The sequence below is a fragment of the Marmota monax genome, unplaced genomic scaffold (assembly GCF_021218885.2).
Source record: "Marmota monax isolate L192 unplaced genomic scaffold, Marmota_monax_Labrador192_F-V1.1 WCK01_AAM20220418_F8-fsc00015, whole genome shotgun sequence".
Taxonomy (NCBI): Eukaryota; Metazoa; Chordata; class Mammalia; order Rodentia; family Sciuridae; genus Marmota; species Marmota monax.
In genome coordinates this window covers 22,861,157-22,885,657 of record NW_026692194.1, presented here as the reverse complement: position 1 = coordinate 22,885,657, position 24,501 = coordinate 22,861,157, and the positions used below count along the sequence as shown (strand labels likewise).

The 24,501-nt window shown below is 34.1% G+C and overlaps 1 protein-coding gene across 1 annotated transcript in view; it reads right to left on the bottom strand.

The window, feature by feature from the left end:
- Positions 1–24,501, bottom strand: part of Thada (THADA armadillo repeat containing) — a 318,367-nt gene that overhangs the window by 220,192 nt on the left and 73,674 nt on the right. Inside the window, exons 25-26 of the mRNA XM_046425124.2 lie at positions 15,912–16,034; positions 4,547–4,638 (exon numbers count right to left, since the gene is read on the bottom strand). Of these exons, the coding sequence (XP_046281080.2) occupies positions 4,547–4,638; positions 15,912–16,034 (215 nt within the window). The remainder of the gene's footprint in view (positions 1–4,546; positions 4,639–15,911; positions 16,035–24,501) is intronic.

Here is a 24,501-nt window from a genome sequence, read left to right as displayed (position 1 = left end):
CCCCTTAGGCATAGAATATTTCTGATTCATCTCTGCATGCTAGTACCTAGCAGAGTGCCTGGCTGAGAGTGAAAACATAATGAACGTTTGTTCAATGGAGAAAATGAGAATTCTTTGGGTCTGAAGATGTTAATATTATCCCAGCCCCAGTGAAAGAAAATTCCAATTTTCAGTTTGGCCAAATAAGTGTTTACTACAAGCTTCTATGTAGTTCAAAGCAAATAAGCTATTCTGAATTCTAATAATTACATTCTCTAAAATATAAAAAACTCAATTGCTCTAAAGCTCTCAATTTTAGTTTTGAAAAACCAATTCTTTCCTAAACAATGGAGTGGGTAACCACAGAAACTTGTGGAATCTCTTTTCCTAGAAAACACGAAGAACAGGAAAGAAGCCAGTCAGTCTGGAAATGGCTTCAAAATCTGCTGATAAGCAAGAAGTTGGGCTGAGTTAGATGCCCCTTGAAGGGTTCCTCCAGACCTATGCCACTAAGAAAAATAATTCCAATAATTCTGTCATTTATGTCCAAGAAAATAAAATAAATCTAACATCTCCCAATACAGTCATTGGAAATTATTTTATTTGGATCTAGTGATGCTTTTACAAACCCATTTTCTTCTTAAATTATACTAAACTATACTAAGCTCTTAATTTGAATATGAGCTCTCCTTAATAATACAGAATAGAGATTGCACTTAACACAGTAAACAAAATTATTTATTCATTTCTCTTTTTCAGTCTATTTCATGACCTTAAATCTACTCATCCCCAAAGCCTTATAAGAAATACTATTTCCTCCAAAATACATCACTTTATTTTTTCCATTTACAGATGTCCAAGGCATTATTACCCATATCACATTGTGCAGGTGATTAGTATATGATATCTTCTATTTTCATCTGATTCACAAGTAACAATTTATTTCTCCCCAGCTGAATTGTAAGCTCGAAAGCCCAAGTTTTGGAGCCCTCATGTTTAAACTGAATTCAAGGTAGATACTTATTCATCATTAAGTTCTTATTGGCTTACAGGTTGAGTTTAAGCAAAAGGAAAATGCAAAAGCTATACTATTTAACTCTGCACACTGAGCACCCATATGTAGTTTTGGCAAAGCAGACACTCCACAAAGTCAAAAACAAAGCTTCTCAGACTATTATATATTGGCACTTGCCACTTAGCTGCAACTAACATAGTTGAAGGTTAAGACACACATGGGACCCAGAGTTAAAGATGCAATTGGTTTAGCTGCTACCCTGTAAAGAATGAGCAGCTATCAAGGACAGTCCATTCACATACAGATGGCAGCTACTATAGAAAAGCAGAAAGCACAGCACCTTCCCCAGAAAACAGGGCTGTACATGTTCCGATTTTACATGGAATCCATTATTCATTCTGTCAGACCAAGTCAGTTAAATGGCAACAAACAGAAAGGAAAGGAGTGTTAGAAAATTACAGTGTAATAACATGACTGTAAAACTTGTATTTTCTCATTGTTCATAATCCAAAGAACACATCTAGACCAAGACCAATGGGCTCAAAAGCTCAATCTTAAGTGCATTCCACACACTCATACAGAGAGGCAGATCCCTGTTCCTTTCTCCACTTATTAAATGAAAACTTCTTGTCCCTACTATGTGGCAGGTACTGTCTGAGGCATTGGCACTTTATCAAACATGCAATTCTAGTAACATTATATAAAGTCTGAGCTTCATATTTTAGAGGGAAGAGACCTCAGGCCTGGCCCAACCTCTTATTTGACCTCTTATCTTGAGTTTCTTCTCAAGGCATAGAGAGGATAACCTCGTTGGTTATTGTGGCTTTATGAGAACAAAGACAAGAGTAGAAAACAAACTTTTTATCCCCCCCCCCAAGTAATAAAATTTACTTTTTCTAATAAACAAGTATTTCTATATGCTTCCTACACACCAGACAGTTTACAAGGTACCAGATACACAGGATTCTGACCCTGGTGCTGTCCTCAAAAGGCACAGTCTAACAGCAAGGCAACAGACAGAAACAGCAAACCATATCTCTAATTGTTTAGGACTTCAATTTTAAAAAATTAATAATAAAGTTATAATAGTTTGTTGTAGACTCTTAATAACCTCACGAAGATAAAATCTAGATCTTACTATTCCTGTCATATAGATTGAGAAACTGAAGGATGGAGTGAATAAGGGACTCTACTAAGGTCATCTCCAGTGGCAGCAAAATGCCTAGAAACCAAGTTTATTTACTCCAAGATAGACATTCTTTTCACACTAGATGGCAAAAAAGCAGATGTTCTTTTTATGTTCAGTTCCTTTTTGACCAAGAGCACACGTTTGCAAGACTGCATGCAGAACAATCTGTGGTTGTGAAAGCAAATTTAACTGGCCTGTGAGGTGTCATCAGCTGAGGTTAGTTATTTGATGGCTGAGTAACCACCCAACAAGACATTGTAAGTAGCATTCTTAAAGTGCCCTTTATATATACAAAGAATAGATGGAAACGGTCCTATCCTTTGGGGAATTAATATGTAGAGAATGGGCATATAAATATTTCAACAAAAAGTGACATAATTAAATAAACTACAAAAGTAGAATAATCACAAACAATTGCAAATTTAACAAACTAAATGTTTTGCAGAACTTATCTAAAGAGACCTGCCAAGAAACTGATAATTCAAGGGTTAAATAGAAAAGAGAAGCCTGTATAGGAGATGACACATGCCAGTCTTCAGATTATTGAAATACAGGCTCTTACTAAAAAATTTTCACCACACTTAAGTAAAATATCAACTTCCAAATTCATTTCACTTTCCACCATTAGTCAAAATAATTATACAAATATTCCATTTCCCTTCTTCTAGGAAAGTTATTAATTTTGTAATCTTCTCTATTCAAAAGAAATGAATTTCCATCAGTGTGACTTTAGCTAAAAGAGTAAAACTGTGTGATCTCATCGCCCTTTTATTCTTCTATCCTCTTTCAGTTGCAACCTAAATGAAATTAATGATCATTTTTCTCTGGTGCACAGTAAAATTTATATACACATTCAAGAAGAGCAATTTTAACATTAACTTTAATTGTTATTTAATATCATATTTTATTCATACTACTAACCATCATTATGGTCTCATAAAAAGATACAACTATTTTAAACTTAAGCACACTGTAGAATTATTAACAAATTAGACAAAGTTAAAGAGAAACAAATACTAGTAATTTTCAGTTAATGACAGGAAAAATTACTTTAAGAACGAGCTAAAGGGGCTGGTGTCATGGCTTGGTGGTAGAGCACTTGTGTGAGACACTGAGTTCAATCCTCAGCACCACCTAAAAATAAATAAATAAAGGTATTGTGTCCATCTACAACTAAAAATATTTTTTTTAAAAAAAGAACAGGCTAAGAAGTAAAAATTATAATCATGCTACCAAAGTAGTAATATTTATTTTAAAAATACAACTCAGGGGAGAAAAAAAAATCTCTTAGTATTCCTGCATTTACTCAGGGGATTCAAACTTAGAGCCAGCTACCTTTCTTTGAAATATTTGGTGAATTTTACAGGCTGATAAGTAGCAATTTAAATGACAAATCACAGCAGGTTTCACTAAAATTACCACAAGCATATCAAAAAATTATTTCATCATATCTTTTAGTCCTTAAAACTTAATTTCATCACAAAAAGACATATTTTAATAAATACCAGTTTAAAATCTAAATTTGAAGCAAAAGCATAGTAACCTGTTTAGGGAAGAGAGAAGCTGGGCCTGAATTCATGTTTAGGTCCTCAAGACAATGACCTGTATGTCAAATTGTATTCTAAAAGTTTAAGGGAGTAATTAAACATGCAGCGACAGTGACATCTAGTGTTAACAGCTGCAAGCCAACTACACTACTATTAAATCCTCAAATGTTGAAGAACTATCCAAAGCTTCTCTTTAAGAACAAACAGAACTTGTGCATTGTATTAAAAAATAATAATAACGAAAATGGTTCCATAGATTTCCTTCCAGACATTAAAAAGCCTTACTGAAAAAAATAGAGTAAATTAAAGACCAAAAAGTAAACGCATTATTTATTTCACACAGTTAACCTCTCCAACTTTCTCCCTTCGTTTAGGAGAGTAATGAATGCACAGGTAGTCTGGAAGGTGTTCTGATAAGAGTTTCACAATCTTTTAAACTTTTGCCTATATGATTAAAGATACTGCACAGATAGTAAATACTTGATAACACATCAGGAAAAAAGAATGTAGGACATTTCAGGAATACTTGAAGAAGACACAAAGAAAAAAGAATAGTTACTGCAGTGAGAAACAAGTCTATATTTCGGCCCTGGCTTCCTTGCTTTATATTTGTTGCTTTGAAAGGTCAACTTTGTAATCAGTTGATATTTTTGCCCAAGGTTTTAGAATTTGGCAGCACAGGTTAATTCATTATACCATTTTTATAGTTTTATGCTACAGATGAATCTGTAAAAGTAAGCAAAATTTCACCAATTATTTTTGGCCAGGACAATTTTGTGTAAAAAGAAAAGTTAGCATTAGATGAAGCTTACTTACCTATTTGTTTTGGAAAGTTCATCCTTTCCCCTTTTAACTCCAAAAATTCTTGTGATCAAGGAACTAAAGAGAAGAGTGGATGAATTTCTCACCTATTATAAAAATAAACACACAATATGGGTCAAGGAATATTTATGGCATGAAATCAACATGTATAATGGTCAACTAGGTATTCCAATCATTATACCATTGGCTAGTGTAGGACTAAAGAAAACATGGTTTGTTTTCACAAAATGAGACAACAACAACAAAAAAAAACTTAATAGTAATTGACTCAATGACCTCTTAAATTAAGCCCTAACTCCAACCACACAATATAGTTTTTTCCTATTCTAATATTATCAATTGATTTCATTATGTCCTTGAATTGAATCATCAAACAGTACTTTAAGAAAAAAAACTATTTTTTCATATCCTTCCTGACAATGATTATTCTAGACCTCAACTCTTTTCACTTATTTTTCTGTACTTACCTACCTGTGAGAAAATACTTGTAAGACTTAATTTCAAAGAATCCATGTAATAAATAGTCAAGAAAATACTTAATATTCCAAATGCCATTAACTTCACAATGCCAATAATATAACCAAGGGATATTAACCCTAAAATTATATGATAGAACTGATTAATAAAAACAAGAGGCAAGAATTAATGTTAATAAACTTGGATCATTTCTCCAAGACACTACAGAGTATATGTTTTCCAAGCCAATGCATCAAGATACTTTGGAATTCCATGACAATGTCTTGAATATTCTAGCATTATTGGTCTTCCTCAATCACCTTGCCAAATCAGAGTAGAGAGGTTTAAGTATGTACTGCCTTCCTTATGGTGTGCAAGGCAATATACCAGCACCACAGAGAATATCTAGAAATAGAAGACACACAATTGCTGCCATCATAGAGCTTATTTTCTAATTAGGTAAGTGATCATATGGTATGTTAAGTAGCAATACAAGCAGAAAAGTCATTAAAAATAATAATGCAGGCTGGAGCCATAGCTCAGTGGTAGAGCCCTTGCCTCGCACATGTGAGGCACTGGATTTGATCCTCAGCACCACACAAAAATAAATTAATAAACAAAAATTTTTTTAAAAAAAGTAATAACTCGAGATTTAGAAAACTGCTTCCTGAAACCATTGCATAAGGGTCACAAACTCAAACGCCCAGAAGAAGCAGGGAGCAACAGAGGCAGCAGTGGACTGTGTCTAATGTAGTCCCTGCTCAGCTTCAGCTGACTAGCTGCCATGAAGGAATGCAAGCCTAATGTTGCCAGATCTTCTGCTTTTTTAACAGAAGCCAGAAACCTGATTTTTATGTGAAATCTCACTATTTTGAAATGTTGGCAACAAATTAAAGAAAAGGGGTGGTGGAAAAATGACCATAGAGTCCAAATAAAATTCATACCAAAATTGCAATGAAACCCTAATCTTGGACAGATCCACTTAGGTCCATTCAATAGTGAGCAAACATTAATGGAGTCCCTACTACATGCCCTGCCTAATATGCTAAACTGTAACAAATAGATCCATCCTGTCACTATCAGTATCACCTCTGCCTAGCTCAGGTCTTGATTATCTTACCCAGTCTCAGAAGGCTTGGTAAGGACATTTAGGACACCATTACCTCTCTCAAATCATAACAATGATAAAACACAAAAAGAAAGGTAAAAAGTAGGGCTCAGTGATAGAGTGCTTGCCCAGCACCACAAGTAATAACAAAAAAATAAACAAAACACAACAGAAACACAAATTCCATTTTGCCCTAAACCAAACTCTCTGACAAAGGCTGCCAGATGCACTGAAGTTAAACATCTGGAGATGTTGAAAATACACACTTTAAACAAAACCATAGGGGCCTGTTTCACAAAGTGAACAGGCACGACCCAGAAATAAAATTCTTTTTTTTTTTTTAATCAATAGACTGAAGGCAGGAGACAGATAATGCATTTTAGTAATATTAATATGGACAAATGGAGCCGGGCGCAGTGACACACGCCTGTAATTCCAGCAACTCAGGAGGCTGAGGCAGGGGGACCACAAGTTCAAAGCCAGCCTCAGCAACTTACTGAGGCCTGAGTAGCTTAGTAAGACCCTGTCTTTAAATTGAAAAAAAAAAAAAAAAAAAAAAAGATGAACCAATGGGTACCAATACTATCAGACTGATCCATCCTGCATGGGCTGAATGTTTGTGCCCTCTTCCCCAAATACATATGTAGAAATCCTAACCTTCAAAGTGATGGCATTGGGAGGAGGGGTACTTAGGATATGATTAGGTTATGAAATCTTTACCCTTATAAATGGGATATTAAATGCTCATATTAAAGAGACCAGGAGAGAGAGAGAGAGAGAGAGAGAGAGAGAAACCCATTGCCCCTTTTAACCTTTTACAAGTTAAGGCACCTTCTATGAACCAAAAAGCAGGCCCTCATCAGACACTGAATCTGCTGGCACATTGATCTTGGATTTCCCAGCCTCCAGAACTATGAGAAATAAATTTTTGCTGCTTATAAGTCACCCATTCTGTGGCATTTTGTTATAGCAGCTCAAACAGACCAAGAAATCCATTATAAAATTCCCCCATTTAGTAGCCAATGATGATCAATACCTATTCTGATACATGTAGCAAAATGGTGATACTCTATCAGGACTTCTGCATTAATTACTTAACATTTCCAGAAAAACTTTTTAAAAACTTTCCCTAATCATCTATTTGGTTACCCTGTTCACTCAATACAGAATTATTTGCATGTATTAACCAATTTTCCATTCAGGGCAGAGCAAACCTCCAAAAGTAATCAATTGCTGATACTTGGTTTTAATATTTTAAAAATGACTTTCCCTTCTTTGAGATACAATACACATACTGTAAAATTCACCATTTTGAAGTATACAAGTCAGTGGTTTTTACTATATTTCTAAAGTGGGAGACTATCACCACTAAATCAACAATATTTTCATAGCCCCAAAATGAAACCCTGCACACATTAGTCATCATTTTCCCTCCACCCATAGTAGGAAAGCACTGATCTATTTCTGTCTCTAAAAATTTGCCTATTCCAGACATTTCATATACATAGGATCATGAAACAGGTGGCCTTTTATGTAAGCCTTCTTTCGCTCAGCACAATATCCTCAAGATTCACCCATATTCTAGCATTTTTTGGTATGTTCTTCCTTTTTATGGTAAATAATATCCCATAATAGAGATATATCACATTGTTAAAATCTGTTGAGCATTTGATGGACATTTGGCTTATTTCCCAATTTTTGGCTATTATGGATAATGCTACTGAAAATATTTGTGCACAAGTTTTTGTATAAACCTGTTTTCATTTCTCTTAGGTATACATCCAGAAGTAGTATGGTAAATTATTACAGTAACTCTGCTTGTAGGAACTGCCAAAATGGTGGTACCATTTTATATTCTCATTAGCAATATATTAGGGCTTCAATTTCACCAATTCTGTGATTCTGCACATCCTCCTGAATACTTTTATTGTCCATCGTTTAAATCTTAGTGAGTACAAAATGGTATCTCATTGTGGCTATGATTTGCATTCCCTAATGACGCTAAACATCTTTTTATGTACTTATTGACTGTATATCTTCTTTGGGGAAATATATTCAAATGAATTGTCCATTTTTTAATTGGGTTGTCTTTTATTATTATTGAGTTCTAAGAGTTTTCTATATATTCTTAATTTTGATCAAGTCTAATTTACCTATATTTTTCTTCTGTTCCTTGTACCTTAGGTGTTGTATCTAAGACACTGTTAACCCACTCCAAGGTACAAAAACTTACAAGAGTTTTCTTCTAAAATTTTTATAGCTCTTACATTTAGATTTTTGATCCATTTTTAGTTCCTCAAACATGAAATTCATTCTCTTGCATTATAGCTATCTAGTGGTACTAGTACTATTGGTTGAAAGAACTATTCTTTCTCCATTGATCTTTGAGCACTATTTTTTAAATTTTGAGTGGAGATTTATTTCTGGACAATCAATCCTATTCCGTGATTTATATGTCTATCCTTATGTCGAATCCATAATCAAATTTACTACTGCTTAGTAGTAATTTTTGAAACTGGGGCCTATGAGCCCTTTGACTTTGTTCTTTTTCAAGATTGTTTTGTCTAGTATGGGACCCTTGCATTTTTTTTAACATATTTTAGGACCAACATATTAATTTATGCCAAAAAAATATTCAGATGGAATTTTAACAGAAATTATGTTGAATCTGTAGATCAATTTGGGGAGTATTACTGTCTTAATGATAGAATGTCTTTCAATAATGAACACGGGATATCTGGTCCTCTTGCATTTCTCTGAATAATGTTTTCAAATTTTCAGTGTGAAATGTTGCACTTTTTCTGTTAAATTAATTTCCTTTAAAAAATATTTTTATTAGTTATTGATGGGCCTTTATTTATTTGTTTATATGTGGTGCTGAGAATAGAACCCAGTTTCTCACACATGCTGGGCAAGCACTCTACCACTGAGCCACAACCCCAGCTTCATCTTCTGTTAAATTTATTTCTAAAGTATTTTATTCTTCTTTATATTTTTATTAGTGCATTATAGTTATACATAATAGTGGTATTCTTTGTGACATGTACATACATGCATATATTTTAATTTACTCCATTTCATTCTCTAGACTTCCCCTTTCTCTTTCCCTCCCTTCCTCCTTTCCTGAATCCCCTTTCTCTACTGATCTTTCTTCTATTTATTTTATTACCTTTATTTATTTTTTAATAGGTGCATTATAATTATACATAAAAGTGTGATTCATTGTGATATGCATATAGCACATGGCATAATTTAGTCCATTTCATCTCCCAATACCTTCCTCTTCCTCCACTCCACCCTGCCCTTCAATGACCTTCCTCTATTATACTATTCTCCCTTCTGTTTTCATGAGATTCCCTTTTATTATTCCTTATTTCTCTTCGCTTCCACACAGGAGAGAAAAGATTTGACCCTTGTCTCCCTGAGTCTGGCTTATTCATTTAGCATGTTGTTCTCTAGTTCTATCCATTTATCAGCAAATGATATAATTTCATTCTTCTTGATGGCTGAGTAGAACTCCATTGTGTACATATGCCATACACTTTCTTCACCTCACTGAACTTGTTTATTAGCTCTAATTTATGTGAGTGTGTTCCTTAGGATTTTCTACATAAAAGATCATGGCATCAGAAAATAAAAACAGTTACACCTTCCTTTATTACATCTTATTTTTGTCTGATTGCCCTAGTTAGGAGTTCCAATGTAATGCTGAACATAAGTGGCAAGAGTGTATACCCTTGACCTTTTACTGATCTTAAGGGAGAGCTTTCAGTTTTTCACCAGTAAGTATATGCTATGTTTTCCACTGCTGTTCTTGATCAGGTTGAGAAAATTCCATTCCTAGTTCATTGAGTGCTTTTAATCATGAAATGGAATTAGATTATTGTCAAATGCTTTTTCTACATCTGCTTAAACATCATTTAATTTTTGCCCTTTATTCATTACATGTTACATTAGCTGATTTCCTATGCTGAGATGTATACTGTTTTAAAACTGTAGAAGTGAAAAAACAAGACCACTAAACAGTTATTATAAAGGGTCAGTTGGTCCCATTGTTTTTGAGACTGTGGCAAGGCAAAACATCATGGCAGGGAGCATGTAGTAGAGCACAGCTGTTTACCTCATGGGAGTCAGAAAGCAAAAGAAAAGAGAGGAGGGTTGTAGGTCCCAACAGGATTTTTAAGAGCATGCCTCCATGACCTAACTTCCTCCCACTAGGCCCCACCTCCCAAAGGTTCTACTACTTCCCAATAGTACCACAGGATGGTGATCAAGCCTTTCACACATGGGCCTCTGGGGAAAATCTTAGATCCAAACTATAGCAACAGTAATAGAATAAAAGCAAATTCCTTTTGGGAAAAATGAATGAAGGAGTATGCAAGTTAAAAAAAGATTAAAGACAGAATTAGTGGTAAAGTTGAAAATGCAGAAATTAGAACAACTGTCAAATAATTCTACCTATAAACAATCCTTTTTATCAGGGAAACACCAGAATACTTCCTGCTCTCTACCTCCTTCTCCACTGAGTCTCCAACATATGGTTGGTAGGGACTTGGTTGTCAGCTGCAAAGTGACAACTGTTACCAAAGTATTTCTCTTCTATTCATTGAATAGATAATTTTTTTTCTTTCTTTCGTGGCATAAGAAAGCTTCTATACATAGACTTATATAAGAGATAGAAGAATTTATTAGCTCTAATTTATTAGAAAATTAGGTTACACCAGGTTGTATGCATGTGTACAAGCACATATGTACACTCATTTTTTATTACATAACATATAAACTCCCTTAACAAATATTCAAAAAATATGAAAGGGGAGCCCACCCTGTGCAATTGCTATGTAGCATGATCACTGACACACCATACACCCCTAGTAGGCAGTCAAGGATAGGATCAAGATACAACATTTTAATATTCTGTCCAGGGTATGTGATACAGGTTTATAGCAGAAAGAGACATTTTTTGAAAAAAAATTAAATGAGATTTGAGTTCTAAGCCATGTGACTTTGAAGAAATCCTACACCTATAATCCAGAAAAACCATGCCAGATTTTCTGGGCTTCTAAGGAGAAGACCAGCAATACTTGAGTTCTAACTGTCTTCCAAAGCTGTAAGATACTTCTCCCATGAGAGGTCAAAAGTAAAGAAAGGGTTTCCACTAATCCATACAGCATCTATAAGTGAATTAGAAAAAAAGTACCTCTTCCTCTGAGTAAATGAAGCTCCATTCCAAGGCACATAGCATGATGAGTGGAGCACAGCTGGATTTCAAGACTACACAGCCCTAAGCCTGGAACCTTCATAGCAACTTCACAACTGCAAGAGGGCAGAGTCATTGGTGCCAACAAGACACAAAGTAACCGTGGCAGTGCTGCCAAGAAGATCTGAAAGGGTCTTTTTTGTATGTTCCTCTGAAATCCTCTGCATGCTGTGAATCAGAACTGACTTGAGAGAAGCAAGATAAAACTGTACTAGATGAAATATAACCTCAGGGTGGGTCATAGGAGGACCCTAGTTGGGTTGCTTGGCAAGCTCTATTGGAAAGGCTGAGAGTTGCCTAGGGAAAGGCAATCAGGTGTCCAACAGTCACTAAACATAATGAAGAGAATCAGATGCTATTTTAAAAGAACAACTGCCCAGAAAACTCTAAGGATCTATGCATATGTATCTATAAATCATTTTATGTAACTTAAATTTTGACTAAACTAACTTCATCTACAAAATGTACGTCAAACATAATCATTTCTTACCATCTTTACTAACATTTCTGTATTTTAAGCCATCATCACCTCTTGGCAGAACTGTTGTAATAGCTTCCTGATTGGTCTTCCTCCTTCCTTCTTGCCACCTTAGAATCAAGTCCCCATTTATCTAGATTAATAAAAAACCCATCATTCCCTGCTATAAAACCCCCTTGTGAAGGATTTTTCAATAGGCTTTTCAATAGCAGAAGGAATCACAATTGCATTTCAAGTGTTTATGCCAACACTTGTCCAAGTTGGGTTAATGCCCCAAGGGGTAAACTCTGACCAACAAGAAACAAGCAATGGGACTCTTCTACGAGGTGGTAGTTTCATAGTAGAAGATGTACCATGTGACAAGACAACCAGCTCAGTTTTCCTGCAAGGTTAAGGTCTACTTGGTAGCATCTTTCCTCCTTTCTTGCCTCATTATTGTTTTCTTTCATTCTTACTGCTCTGGGTTTGTACCACTCAATAATACCTTACCTCCAGCTGCTTTCTGAGGACACAGGGCCCAAGCCCTACAAAGCAGCTAAAATGACCTTTTCTGCAGTCCTATCACACACAAAACTGCTTTACCACACTTCAGATTCTGAAGTCAGACATATAATAGTTGTACATTCTTAGACAAAGGTATTTCACGTCTCTTAGGCTTATTTTATTTATACATAAAATATGAAGTATAATAAAACTTACTGAAATTAATCAATGTAATATAAATGATGCCAGGTACATTATTTATATTAGTATTTCCAGTGCTTAATATGTCATCTACTACACTGTAGGTATGCCTAATGCCTACAATGTTTACAATAGTACATTTTCTCTATATTTAAAAAATTACAACTAAGTAGCAAAGTTTGAAAGATCTATAAGGTCTCAATACTAATGGCCAGTAATCTGTAAAAACACATTAAATCTATACATGAATGCTCTGTGAAAAATGCCCCTTTATTGCAAATAATTCACTTTACCTGGGTTTTTGCCTCTCCAACTTATCAGGAAAAACAATTAAGTCCAAAGTACAGATGTAGCCAGCTTTAGGCACAATATATTCCTGAGAGGATGCACACAAATCAAATTTCTGTAAATCAAACCATATTTCACAAGCACTAGGGGAAAATCACCCTTTAAAATGACTTCAACAAATAATGCTATAGTAAACTGTTACTGTAAAATGAAGGTTTCTTCATAGCCAGTGATTCTGTTGACTTATAATTTCATTAGGTTTTCATAAGAAAGGAAATACAGCAATCAGCATATGGCAACATAAGCTCCCTCCTACCCCACATGAAGTCCCATGCTTGCTCAGGACTCTACAAGCAAGAAGATCATCACCAGAACTGAACGTAGCCAATGCTATGCCTGGAATCTGTGAAACTGTGAGCTAAATAAACCTTTGTTGTTATAAAGTTAAAAAAATTTATGGCAACAGTATAGATTGTCACAGCTATGATGTTACTTTGTCTGACAAAGCAAGAACAGCAAATAGAAACAAAATATTCCTATACAACCAGTGTTCAAAAGGAAGATTCCAGTTAATAAAATCATCATAAGCACTTATATTATTGCAAGCTTTTGTGGATATATATATGGATATGGATAGTATTCATGCATAAAACTCACAGGAAAAAATATGCATCAGAATCATGATATCTCTGTGGTGGCTTAACAGGTAACTTTCATTTTTAAAGTTTCTCTTATGTTTTCCTTTATTTTAAAAAATTTTTCAGGCACATGCATTACTGTTTTGGGTCTCACAAATGGACTTCCAAAAAGGAATCATTTGTTTCTGACACTTTTGGATTTGGCAAAAAGTTGGGAAAATCACCACGTTTCACACTGGTAAAGCCCTTTCACAGAAAATATTTCTTGTATTATCTGGATTAGACTTGAAGAAAACAATATTAATATTGCTGGCAATCAGTTTTACCATCTCTAATTTTCCTGATGATCAAGCCACATTCCTACATCTCTGATTACACTGACGGTATACGGGTATTGTTCTACTTCCTATAAATGTAAAAGGTAAACATTGTGCCTTCAAGGGCAGTTATGCAATGCTCCTAGACAAAATTCCAAAAGTTTACATCTCTTACAAGAAGATGCCCAATTGTCTAGGCAAATGTTGGCAACCTTGAGGAGTGTTCCTCACACTGGGAGTCTGTGCCTTTGGCAGCCACTGCAACAGACTGAATCTCAATTAGAGGCTTATCATATTGGTACGGAATGGTTTGTGCAGCCTACTAATTGGAAAACCTGCCTTTCTAGTAAATACTCCACTTTGTGGGTTTTGTTTTGTTTGTGGGAGTTGTAGGTAAGGAGTTAAGAAGGATTGAACTCAGGGGCACTTAACCACTTGAGCCACATCCCCAGCCCTACTTTGCATTTTATTTAGAGACAGGGTCTCACTGAGATGCTTATACCTCACTGTTGCTGAGGCTCGCTTTGAACTCGTGATCCTCCTGCCTCAGATCTCCCGAGTTGCTGGGATCACAGGCACGCGCCACCACACCCCACCACTCTGTGGGTTTAAGACCTAGCTTCTTTTCTCCTCCCCTCCCTTTTGCCAAGCATTTTTGTAAAGCCACATGTCAAGCACCTATGAATCATAGGTTATTGTCCTTTACTCTAGAAGACACAATGACATAGGAGAAAAAAAATAAGGGTTATGAAAAAGACATGAATGTTTCCCTTCTTAAATCTAAGAAGTACACTAGGTACTGCTCACAGTCTTTATAGAGTTCTAAGTCAAATGGTTTCTGGACAGTGTTATACTGAAAAAAAAAAGTGACTCAATATTTAGACTTCTATTTAATGTTTTGGCTTGATTTTTCAACTTTTGATAGAATATATTGGTACCACTCACTCAACATATGATATACAGAATCTGCAACATCCAAAAAGAGATACATTAAGATACTAAGAAAGAGTTGGTCTGCTTCTAGATCAATATTACTAATCAGTAGGGAAATGCAAAGCAAAACCACAAAGGAATACCACTTCACACCCATCAGGAAGAACTATCATTTTAAAAAATGAAAATCCTAAGTGAAGACATAAACAAATTGGAACTCTTGTGCATTGCTGACATGAGCGTAAAATGATACTGTCTCTATGGAAGAGTTTGATGGTTCCTCAAAAAGTTAAACATAGAATTACCCTATAATACACCCAAATTAACTGAAAGCAGGGACTCAGATAACTTGTATGCTAATGCTCACTGCTGAATTACCACAATAAGTAAAATGTGGAAACAATCTATCAACAAATGAGTAGATAAAGAAAATAAAGTACACACATACAATGAAATGTTATGCAGACTTAAAAAGGAATAAAATTCTGACACATTACAACTTGGTTGAACCTTAAAGACATTATATTAAATGAAATAAGCCAAACATAAATTAATAAATATTGTTATGATTCCACTTATAAGAGATATTAGGTCAGGTAAATTCATAGAATCCAAAGATATTACAGAGGTTATCGGGGATGAGAAAATACAGGAAGTCAAAACTTAATGAGTATAGATCTTTTGTTGGGGATGACAAAAAGGTTCTGAAAATGTGTAATGTGATGAATATTGTATACACTTATGCCATGTTAAATGGTTAAAATGGCAAATTTAAAAAAAAAGATAACTGACTTTAAACAAAAGTAATAATAACCTAGGGTAGGCTTACAACATACAAAAAAAGTAAAATGTATAAAAATAGCAGCATCAAGATAGGAAGAAGAAAAAGGAAGCAAAATATTAAGTTCTTATCCTTTAAGTGGCACACCAAAATATCACTCAAGGGTAGACTGTGATAAGTTAAAGTTATACCTTACTGCACACACAAAAGACTTAAGTCTAATAAACCAATAAAAGAGATAAAATGAAGCCATAAAATATCAAGAATCAAAATATAGCCTGATCCAAGAATTTATTCCCTAGAGAAATTCCTTGATAAAATGCAATATATATTTTTTTATCATCTAGTGAAAGGTTTATTAAAACTTAATCAGAAGTACAATTAAATCAATGAAAGTAAATGGCAAAAGCACTCACTGCCCAGACTGGTGAGGTAAAACCCAGAATCGCAGCCTTAGCTCCATCAGCAACATACGGAATGATATTTTCTCCTAGACGTGCATCTCTAAACAAGGCTCTGAGGATATTCAAAGCATGAACCTAGGACAAAAAGTTCAAAATTAGCTGTGGGTTTCTAACTATGGTGATTCTAAATCTGTATATAAAATTACAAAAGAAAGTAATAATATGCAAATGAAACAGTAGATTTAATGAAACAATAATTGATAAAAATAATTTTTAGACATTAGTAAGAACAATGTAATAAAAAAACCTGATCCAATGAACCTATGAGGAATCCTGAATCTAACAAACACATTCTTTTCAAGGAACATTTATTTTTTAAAATGACCTCAAACTTAGTCACAATAAAATACCAAATAATTATTATCTTATAGATTATGCTGTCATCACACTGGAAGTGAGTTATAGTTTTTCAAAAACAATTCTAAAATGGAACTACCATATGACCCAGCTATCCCCCTACCCCTCAGTATATATCCAAAAGATCTAAAATTAGCATGCTACAGTGACACAGTCACATCAATCAATGTTTATAGCAGCATACTTCACATAGTCAAGCTATGGAACCAACCTAGGTGTCCTTCAACAGATGAATGGATTAAAAAAAGTAGTATATACAAATAATGGAATATTACTCAGCCATAAAGAAGAATGAAATTATGATATTTGCTGGTAAATGGATGGAACTGGAGACCATCATGCTAAGTGAAATATGCCAGATCCAGAAAGTCAAAGGCTGAATGTTTTCTATGATAGTCAGAAACTAGTCCAAAATAAGGGGGTGGAGGGAGGGGGGGTCAAAAAAGAGCGGGGAGGGAACTCCATCTAAATAGAAGAAGATCAATGGAGTTGAGGAAGGGGACTGAGGATAGGGAAGAGGGACAGGATAAGGAAAGTACAGTAGAAAGAATCTGACCTAGCTTTACTATGTCTACATATGAATAAATATACCACAGTGAAACTCACCTTTACGTATACCCACAAGGCACTATTTAAAAAAAAAAAAAAAAAACTGTAACTAAATAGCAGAAAGATCAGTAGAGTAGAGGGAAGAGAATACGGTGAGGGAGACAGGAAGGGAAAATGGAAATACCGGGAACTGAATTTTTACTTATACATTACATTATATTCCATGTTTTTATAATTATGTCAAAATGAATCCAAATGTTATGTATAATTAAAAAGAACTAATAAAATTTTAAATAATTCTAAAATTGACACATTTAAAACACTAGTCAAAGAAAATTTTTAAACATATTTAGAGCTGAACAATAATGAAGTTGCTACATATCAAAACTTATAGGCTGCACCTTAAGTGGAGCTAAAAAACAAACAAACAAACAAAAACAGAAAGAAAGGAAGAAATGCATGCTTTAAATGTGTACTTTAAATGGTCTGTTTAAAAAAAAAGACCAAAATTGGATGTGCTAAGTCCACTTACAATGACAATTATAATTTTTTACAATAAACTCAAAATAGAGAATGGAAATAAAAAGAATAATAGAAATTTCTTTTAAACAGCACAGATACAATTAAGGGCAAACAAAACCAAAAGCTGATTCTCTGTAACAAACCTCTGAGAAGATTAACCAAGAGAAGGCACAAACACAATATTATGACTACCAACGAGGACCTGACCGCAGACAAAGTCGAGAATAAAGCAAAAAACAAAACCAAGACTAATCTTATACTAATCAGTAAAAATAATAATATCATACATACTATATATTACATATTATATATAAAAATAAAAAATCTCCTAAAAATAGAATTTATTAAAACAAATAACTGAATACCTAGATACTACCATTAAATAAATAAAATCAATAATTAAAATCCTCCCAGACTTAATTTTAAAAAATCAAATAAATTAACTACAGTAACAAAAAATAGTATACCCGATTTTACAAATGAATTCTATAAATATTGAAAGAATAGAAAATTGCCATTTTATAAGCAATCAAGAGAAGACTCACAAATTTGAGTCTAACATATCCTGACTATCAAAACAAGGTATAAATAATTACTTTGGTAAAATGATAGTATCTTTTTTATTTCTAATTTTTTCTTTGTTCTTTTTAGTTATACATGACAATAGAATGTGTTTTGACATACCATACATACATGGAGTATAAGATCCCATTTTTGTAGTTGCACATGACATGGAGTTACACTGGTCGTGTATTCATATATGAACACAGGAAAGTTATGTCCAATTTATTCTACTGTCTTTCCCATTCCCAACTCCACTCCCTTCCCACCACTCCTCCCTGTCCAATACAGTGAACATCCACTCCTCCCTCCCTCCAGCAAGCCTACTGTGAGTTAGCATCTCCATATCAGAGAGAACAGGTCAGACTTTGGCTTTTGGGGATTGGCTTATTTCACTGAAAATGATAGTTTCCAGTTCCACCCATTTACCAACAAATGCCACAATTTCATTCTTCTTTATGGCTGAGTAACATTCCACTATGTATATGTACCACATTTTCTTTATCCATTCATCTGTTGAAGGGCACCTATGTTGGTTCCATAGCTTAGCTACTGTGAATTGAGCTGCTATAAACATTGATATGGCCGCGGCACTATTAGTATGCTAATTTTAAGTCATTTAGTATATGCTGAGGAGTGGGATAACAGGGTCAAATGGTGGTTCCATTCCAAGTTTTCTGAGGAATCTCCAAACTGCTTTCCAGAGCAGTTGCACCAATTTGCAGTCCCAGCAGCACTGTATGAGTGTAAATGGTAGTATCTATTAAAGCTGAATATATATGCATATTCAACAAAAATATACATATGTTCACCACTAAGCATATATGAAAACATATAAAAATGTTCATCAAGAATAGAATGGATAAGCTAAATGCAGTGGCCCACACCTGTAATCCCAGAGGCTCGGGAGATTGAGGCAGGAGGATCGCAAGTTCAAAGCCAGCCTCAGCAAAAGCAAGGGACCAAGAATCCAGTGAGACCCTATAGCTAAATAAAACACAAAATAGGGCTGGGGATGTGGCTTAGCAGCCAAGTGCCCCTGAGTTCAATCCCCGGTACCCACCCCCCCCACACACACAAAAAAAGAACAGAATGGATAAATTTTATACTATTAAATAGTAACAAGAATGAATAAATCATAGTATTTATGGATGAATGTCATAAACCTAATTTGAGCAAAAAAACCCTATCAAAAGTATGGTTTATAATATAGGATTTCATTTTTATAACATTAAAGTAAAAGGTAAAACTAAAGTGTTAGAAATTAGGATCTTGGTTACTGTCAGGGAAAGAGTGCTGATTAGAAGAGAACATGAAGGGGCCTTGGTGTCCTAGAAAAGTTTTGCTTCTTTCTTCTTACACAAATGTGATCACTTTGTGAAGCTGTAATGACTTGCACACTGTATATTATAATTAAATCTAAAAATGCATATAAAATATGACAGGGACAGCATGAGAAAGGAAGAACATAAGCCAATCTCAATTATGAACCCAGTGAGAAGCATAAATGTATATGCTTTCTAAAGAAAATTTAATAATGTATAAAAACATGTCAAAGTTGAGTTCATTCTCAGTATGCAAATATATTATATTTAAAAATCAGCATAAGTGCTGGGAATGTAGTTCAGTGGTAGAGCACTTGCCTAGCGTGCAAGGCCCTTCAATCCCCAGCATTAAAAACTACAACAAAAAGAATTACATGTAATTCATGATATTTGAAAATTCTAGGGAAAAACAAAACGTATTTATCTCAAATGATGCAGGAAAGCACTCAAGAATTGTTTGGGGTTTTTTTTAATCAGATAAAGGACAGATTGAAAATTTCAACAAATAACAACAATATAAAGATGCCTGCTATCTCTATTTCTAGCAAAATTGTGCTACAGGTTCCAGCAGCAAAATAAGATAAGGAAAATTTTTAAAAGACTAAGCATTAGAAAGCTAACAAACTTAGGATTACCTACTAGCGATACGATTATCTATAAAGAAAATTCCAAGAATTTATAGACAAGTCATTAGTTGTATTATAGCAGTTCAGGTAAGTTGCTAAACATAAGCACAACAAACACCAAAAAATCAATTTCATTCTCACAGAGCAACAACAGATAAAATAAAATTTTGAAATAACATTTATAAGAAAAATATATAGAAATAAATCTCACAAAAGGTCCGTAAGACTTTTATGAGGAAAAAATATGCATTCCTACCCACAAGGTGTGAGAATTTCTGTTGCTTACCAGCACCTTGGTATTATCAGACCTTTACAGTTTTTACTTTTCTGTATGAAATGGTGTTTACTAGTTTTGTTTTGCATTTCTTTGATTATTAGTTAGCTTTAACATCTTTTCATATATTTACTAATCTTGTGAATTCTGTGAATTTCCTGTTCCAGAGATTTTGCCTACTTTTAATTATTTGCCATCTTTTGTAATACTTGTTGTTTTAAATATTTTTATTAGTTATTGATGGACCTTTATTTATTTATTTATTTGCTTATACGTGGTGCCAAGAATCGAACCCAGTGCCTCACACATGCTAGGCAAGCACTCTACCACTGAGCCACAACCCCAGCCCAAGACTTGTTGTTTTAAAAATATTTTCCTGATACTAATTCCTTTTTGGTTATTTGAATTACACATATATTTTCCTCATTGAGGGCTTCTCTTATTTTGCTTATGGTTTCGATTATTGTAGAGAAGTTTTAAAATTTAATTAAGTGGCATATGTCAGCTTTTTCCTTTATGGTTTGTGCATTTGGAACTTATTTAAGAAATCCTTGCATACCCCAAGGTCGGAAAGATATTTTATATTTTCTTTTAAAAGTCTTATTAAAGTTTTGCTTGTCATACTTCTTTCTTTATGTTACCTGTAATTTGATTTTTATATAAAATATGAAAATAATTTTGTTTTCCATTTAGAAAAATAACATATAAGTATTTTTGATACACTTTGTTATTTCTTCCTCATTTATATTGATTTGTAACATTACTTCTATCATGTACTGTTTGCATACACAGGCAATTGTTTCTGTCCATTTCATTGATCTGCTGGTCTATCACTGGACTAAATTGATGATTTTAATTACTATACTTTATAATAATTTATAATATCATATAGGATGAATCTCATTTTTTTCCCCAGAATTACCTTGACTATATTCATCCCATTACATTTCCATCTAAATTTTGGAATCACTTTGTTAAGTTCAACAAAATGTCCTCTTGGAATATTTGTTGGAATTTAAAGTGAAAAATTGGCTTCTTAGGGAAAATGACTTCTTTTTTTGATATTGAATCTTCCATGAGGTATGGGAATGTAGGTCAGGAGAGTGGCTTGCCTAGCATGCAATGGGGCCTTGGATTCTATTCCCCTGAACCTTCCCCCCCCCCGCCCCCCGTCGCACCCCTGCAAGAATGACAATGATATGGCTTATTTCTCTATTTATACAGACCTTCCTCAATACTTTTTGGTTTTTTGAAAAATGATATTTCAAGCCAGGTGCAGTGGCACATGTCTCTAGTTCCAGCAACTCAGGAGGCTGAGGCAGGAGGATGGCTTGAGCCTAGGAGTTTAGAGATAACCTGGGCAACACAGTAAGGCTGGGGTTGTGGCTCAGTGGTAGAGTGCTTGTCTAGTATGTGTGAGGCACTGGGTTCGATTCTCGGCACCATGTATAAGCAAATAAATAAATAAAGGTCCATCAATAACTAATAAAAATATTTAAAACAATAAGTATTACAAAAGATGGCAAATAATTAAAAGTAGGCAAAATCTCTGGAACAGGTAATTCACAGAATTCACAAGATTAGTAAATATATGAAAACATGTTAAAGCTAACTAATAATCAAAGAAATGCAAAACAAAACTAGTAAACACCATTTTATACAGAAAAGTAAAAACTGTAAAGGTCTGATAATACCAAGGTGCTGGTAAGCAACAGAAATTCTCATACTTTGTGGGTAGGAATGTAAATTCCATCAAACACTTTTTTTGACAATGACAGCATCGAAGTTGAATACGTACATATCCTATAACCCTGCAATTCTAATTCTAGGCACACAACCTGCGGCAACACACTATGTGTAAGTAGAAACAAAAGAATGTTTGCACTTGGTTTATAATAGAAGAAAACTGGAAACAACGCAAATAGTGTCCATTCAAAGAAGGTATGAATTGGAATAAGATGCTGAAACACTTTTCAGGAATGAAAATGAAGTGAAGTTTACTAATCTTAAAAAATAATGTTGACTGAAAAAACCCAAACTATAAAAAAGATGTATAGATAATGCCATTTGGGTAAAAAATTTTAACAATCTAGCAAAAATGCATGGGAATGATAAATACTAATTTGGGTTAGTGATCACAACTAAAAGGGAAGAAAAAGGAATGAGATGGGGAGAAATCCACGTATATACTTGTAAAATTTTTTTTTAATTTTTTTTTATTTTTTTGGTACTGGGAATAGAACCCAGTAGGCAAGTGCTCTACCATTGAGTTATATCCCCAGCCCTGCAACTGTTTCTGTAATATTTAATTTCTTATACTGAATTGGTTTCATAGATGTCCATTATCCACAGCATAAAAAAGTTTATTTTATGCTGACATATTTTGGAAATACATAGTAAAAATAATAAATAAGCCATGGGAGGGGAGAAAGAAAGAAAATTATCAACTAAAGCCTAGAAGACAAATCACACACTAAATTTTAAAATTTCACTAATTTCCTAAAAACAATTAAACTGCCATTAATCACCTTGAAATAGAGGACAGCAATAATCATACAGAACAACTTAAAGGAAAACCCCTTTATTTTTTTTTAATTTTTCTCTAATTATGTTATATGCTTTTTAAAAATATTTTGTTTTAATTAGTCAAACTCGACAGTAGTATGCACTTATATACTTTGATATATCATACATAGATGGGATATAATTTCTCATTTTTCTGAGTGTACATATTGTAGAATCACATTGGTCATACAGTCACATATATACATACAGTAATAATGTCTGTTTCATTCCACTATCTTTCTTATCCCCACATCCTCTGACTTCCCCTCCTTTCACTTCCCTCTACCTAATCTAAGGTAATGCTATTCTTTGTGTGTGTGTGTGTTATAATTCTTAATACACATACATACCACAATTTTTAATATCTGTTTGTATATAAAGTATGTTGACACCCAATTCAAGTCTTCATACATGTACTTTATAAAATGATGTCCATCATATTCTACCATCCTTGCTAATCCCCTGCCCCCTCCCTTTCCCTCCCACCCCTCTTCCCTATCTAGAATTCATCTATTCCTCCCATGTTCCCCGGCCCCAATCCCACTATGAGTCAACCTCCTTATATCAGAGAAAACATTTGGTATTTGTTTTTTGGGGATTGGCTGACTTCACTTAGCATTATCTTCTCCAACGCCATCCATTTACCTGCAAATGTCATGGTTTTGTTCTTTTTTAATGCTGAGTAAAATTCCATTGTGTATATGCCACATTTAAACCCCTTTATTTTTAGATGTTCTTACAAAACTAGGAATTTTCAAAGTGATAGTATAAGAAAGTATAAACAATTATATTTTTCACATTTCATTGGAAAACATCTTGAAACGATAATTTTTGAAAGGTCTTAATTAACACGTTAAATTTTTAAACAAAGTATCTTACAGTCATTGGTCACTATGTACCACATGTTAATAAACACTGTATTTTTCCCCTAGCCCAATTACATTCTGACCCATGGCTTCCTTTTAACACCTCCCATGGGTTCTAAAATAGAAACATAAAAACTTACTGTACTTGATCATAAACTTTAGCTCTCATTATATTCCCTGACTGAGCATGGGCCTCCTGCAGTTGGGTAGAAACATCCAACTTTGAAGCATTTACTAAGAAAGTATAGATTACAAGGGTCAAGAATTATAAATTACTACCTAGCATTACAGTGGAGTTGTGAGGAATGTTTAACACAAGTTCAGACACAGAGGAAGTGACTAAAAAGGGCGAAATATTAGTTAAAATTAAAAAGTCAGATATTACATTTTAGGGAAAGATTCAACTACTTAGTTTCAAAATGTACATTAACTCAAATAAACAACATGAATTCTAAAGTAATTGTATATCCACTTTCCAATTTGTAGATGCAATAGTAATATCTTATATCAGTTCTATGTTTACACCAGAGTTTTAAAATAGTTTTTTGTTGTTGTTGTTTGTTTGGTTTGGTTTGGTTTGGTTTGGGTTTTTTAATAGTACTAGGGATTTAACCCAGGGGCCCTCTATCATGAGCTAAACTCCCAGCCCTGTTTTGTTTTGTTTTGTTTTGTTTTTCTTTCTAACTTTGAGACAGGGTCTCACTAAACAGCCTAGGCTGGCCTCAAACTTGCGTTCCTCCTGCCTCAGCCTCCTGATTGCTGAAGATCATAGGCCCGTGACACCACAACAGGCTAAAAATATTTTGACCTACATATCAACTAAAGTAACAGCTTATTTTATGGACAGGAAAGACAGGAAAACAAAATCCAAACTTCAAATGCCTGAGTTCTTTATTT